Below are 3,398 nucleotides of genomic sequence, written 5' to 3' on the forward strand. Positions count from 1 at the left end.
GTTCAGCACCAAGGACAGGTGTGTTTGCCTGTACTTGTAGTTTCTCTATTACGACAAAGTCTACTATACGCGGCATTGTTCCCAACACAAGTCGATCGTATCCCGTATGTATATCTGTCTCCATTTTCCTACTCTTAGGCATATAGGGGTGCTAGGGGTAACCCAGTGTGCTTGCCTGAATAATACGCGAACTGTACTGTGAATTAACGAAGCGTCATTGCACAACTACAAAAAGCTAGTCTCTACCAGACTAACTACGCTGGCTGTATATAGGAGAATAATTGCCAGGCGAGTTTGGCCACCATAGGGTTTGAATCCCTTGGCCAATTTTACTCTATTTTTTTGCCGAATTCTACGATCCGTATTCACGTAGAAAGGCCTGGTGGAGGCTAACAAAAAGCGCCATGCTTCGTCATGACATCAGTCTGAGGTCGTTCTTTTCATCTCGCCTTACCTTTAATACCTTTCCTTACATCCGGCGTGGCTGGAACTGACGTGATAAAATCGCCCCATTCCACCCGACCGTTCACCACCACGCTAAGCGTATGCCATATTCCACACTTCCATTTCACAGATGAAACCGTAACATTGGAAATATTCAAGTCTAACAGATCCATGCATATGGCGATGACCTTTCACATTCCATAGAGATAATACAATAATATATAGCTACCCCACCTACATTGGCGTTAAATAGCGGCGAGTTGCAGAACTCCAGTCAGAAGCTCTGAGGAAGGTGTCTGATAGACATCGAAACGTAAGCAGGTGAGAACCTTACTGGTTGTGTAAGAAGAAAATTCTATACCCTAAATATATAGCTACCTCCCCGTAGACAATATTCTATTTGATCTAATGTTACAGAAAGCTCTTGTAGTCTGTTGCATTCTGTAAGGACGCAGTGAGCAAGACTAGACAACGTTACATAAAAACTCTTGATTCGCTCCCTGGAGCATGCGGCGTTGAGTGACTGAGTATAGACTCTACAAGACTAACTACGCCGGCTATATATAAGAGAATATTTGCCAGGGGAGTTTGGCCGCCTTGTATAGGTTTGACTTCGGGGGAAAAGAAACTACCTCCCCGCGGCCGGACTCTCTTGGCCAATTTTACTCTCTTTTTTGCCAAATTCTACGATCCGTATTCCCGTAGAAAGGCCTGGTGGAGGCCAGACTGAGTAAGTGAGTTGATTGGTGTCCATGGTAGCCTATACATCACTTGATTATTGACTTACTTCAAGTGATATTCAAGTTTAATCGAAACCCTTGCTGCAGTGCGCACTCCCACTGCTTAAACACAATTTGTAGCACTCGCCCACACAATCATGGGCCTACTGTGTGGGGATAATTGCAGGTCTTGAAACACAAGATACCGTTCCATCTTGTTCTCCAATCAACGGAAAAGTACCCTCTAAAGCGTCAAGTGCCTCTTCTATCATATCCAAGACCGCACCTGTCTAGTTCTATCCAGAAATAAGGAAATGCAAGGAAAAAACGGAAAGAAACGGTTCCGGATAGTCTCCGCGTATCTGAGTACGTAGGTTTGCCCCAGGCACGGTTCTGGATACGTGTGGACTATCCAGAACGGTTCTGGATACGTGTGGACTATCCAGAACGGTTCTGGATACGTGTGGACTATCCAGAACGGTTCTGGATACGTGTGGACTATCCAGAACGGTTCTGGATACGTGTGGACTATCCAGAACGGTTCTGGATACGTGTGGACTATCCAGAACGGTTCTGGATACGTGTGGACTATCCAGAACGGTTCTGGATAAAGCATGGTTCTGGATACAACGCTACTCAATCTTATTAAAATTGTTTATCATTGTATACAGGACAACAACAACATCATCAGTAGGACCGATATCTAAAGATGGCGTCTCTCAGGATATGCAGCCTTGCAGCCGTGCTGGTGATAGCTGTGTTCAGTCTACCAGGTGAGTGATGGGGAAGAGCTATGCACAGATAAGAAAGATGAGCTCTGCACTGCATCATTCTATTTCGGTATCTTAACGAAGTATCTGAGCCGTCAGAACTCTGCCTAGAAATCTAGAGTAAGGCCTCAGCAAGTAATTTTAAAGATAACATCATCAAAATTGATCTTCGTCTGATTTTGGAGAAAAATAAATACATTTTTTTTGCCTTCTGACAGTGGTTGATATGCCGAAAATTGGGCAAGATGTCTGTTGCCATGCCAGTACGTGGATGGCCGATAAATATGAGGAGAGAAGAAAAGAGAAGGCTATGATTTATTGATTTGTCTTTAACTTTGATGTAGTTATGCATTTTATTCCTTTGATATGTGATGTTTCAGCCCTTGAAACTGGCCAACTGTGTACTGCATTGAAGCGCCTCTTTGCGGCTTTTGAAAACACTGCAGGGTGTAATGCATCCCTCTCTTTGCAGCTGAAGGCATTAAGTGCTACCAGTGTGTTGGGCTTGGCGGAAAAGTGAAGGGGAACAGTCCATGTGTGGGAAACTACTTGGACAACTATGTACCGTTCAGATGGTATTGTAGCGCCATCTTGCGACTTTTTAAACCACTACAGGGTCTAATTCATCCCTGTCTTTGCAGCTGAAGGCATCAAGTGCTACCAATGCGTTGGTCTGGGAGGAAAAGTAAAGGGGAACAGTCCTTGTGTCGGAAACTACTGGGACACAGGCGCAGGGGAGTGCCCCGCTACTCATAACTACTGCTACATCGTACAGACCACCAGCGGATGTGAGTATATCCTAATTTGTACTGAGAATGGATGAGAGAGCGAGACAGAGAGACGGATAGAGGGAAAGAAAGAAGAAAGAAAGAAGAAAGAAAGAAAGAAAGAAAGAAAGAAAGAAAGAAAGAAAGAAAGAAAGAAAGAAAGAAAGAAAGAAAGAAAGAAAGAAAGAAAGAAAGAAAGAAAAGAGACGTCCTCTTGGGTGGGACGTAAAGCCTTAAGCCCAGTATTTCAGGATAGCTACACATTGAGCAAGTTAAAGAACCCACCACACTTATCGAAAACATTTGGAGAAATTATGTATCAAGTATTAGAGTTTGAATTATCCATGGCTCTATGAGTAGGGTTTACCTTGATATCTTCATCAACGTTCCAAGAAAACGTTTGAACTCATTTTCCCACAGTGTCGACCATCGCCGTGGATAGAGGTTGTGCGAACGTGACCAAGAGAGCCTACTGCAATAGCCAAGCTGGACAGACATACTGTTACTCCTGGTGCAACAGTAACAGCTGCAACAGCGCGACCTCCATGGCGCCTGGGTTCCTGGCTATCATCATTCCAACGATCGCTCTCGTGTTGCTAGCCTGGACAGGGCTGTGAGCAGGCTCTTTCGGTTGTGTTTATTGCATAGCCTCTACCAGGCTTCGGGAGGCGGCTGGAAAGAGTAGAAATTGACCAAAT

The 3,398-nt window shown here is 44.5% G+C and overlaps 1 protein-coding gene across 1 annotated transcript; it reads left to right on the forward strand.

Moving 5' to 3' along the window:
• The first annotated feature begins 1,868 nt into the window (after positions 1–1,868).
• LOC109481413 lies at positions 1,869–3,398 on the forward strand. Its single transcript, XM_019783967.1, has 3 exons — positions 1,869–1,936; positions 2,575–2,721; positions 3,121–3,398. Exons 1-3 carry the CDS (start codon positions 1,873–1,875, stop codon positions 3,315–3,317), a joined length of 408 nt encoding a protein of 135 aa, XP_019639526.1. The 5' UTR covers positions 1,869–1,872; the 3' UTR covers positions 3,318–3,398.

The sequence above is a fragment of the Branchiostoma belcheri genome, unplaced genomic scaffold (assembly GCF_001625305.1).
Source record: "Branchiostoma belcheri isolate BF01 breed outbred unplaced genomic scaffold, Haploidv18h27 scaffold55, whole genome shotgun sequence".
Taxonomy (NCBI): domain Eukaryota; kingdom Metazoa; phylum Chordata; class Leptocardii; order Amphioxiformes; family Branchiostomatidae; genus Branchiostoma; species Branchiostoma belcheri.

What these genes read in the sequence shown, in the direction of transcription:
- LOC109481413 (XM_019783967.1), top strand. Translation starts at nt 1,873, where the DNA reads ATGGCGTCTCTCAGGATATGCAGCCTTGCAGCCGTGCTGGTGATAGCT. An exon ending in AGCTGTGTTCAGTCTACCAG is followed by an intron (nt 1,937 to 2,574) that starts GTGAGTGATGGG and finishes CTGTCTTTGCAG; the next exon opens with CTGAAGGCATCAAGTGCTAC. An exon ending in CGTACAGACCACCAGCGGAT is followed by an intron (nt 2,722 to 3,120) that starts GTGAGTATATCC and finishes ATTTTCCCACAG; the next exon opens with TGTCGACCATCGCCGTGGAT.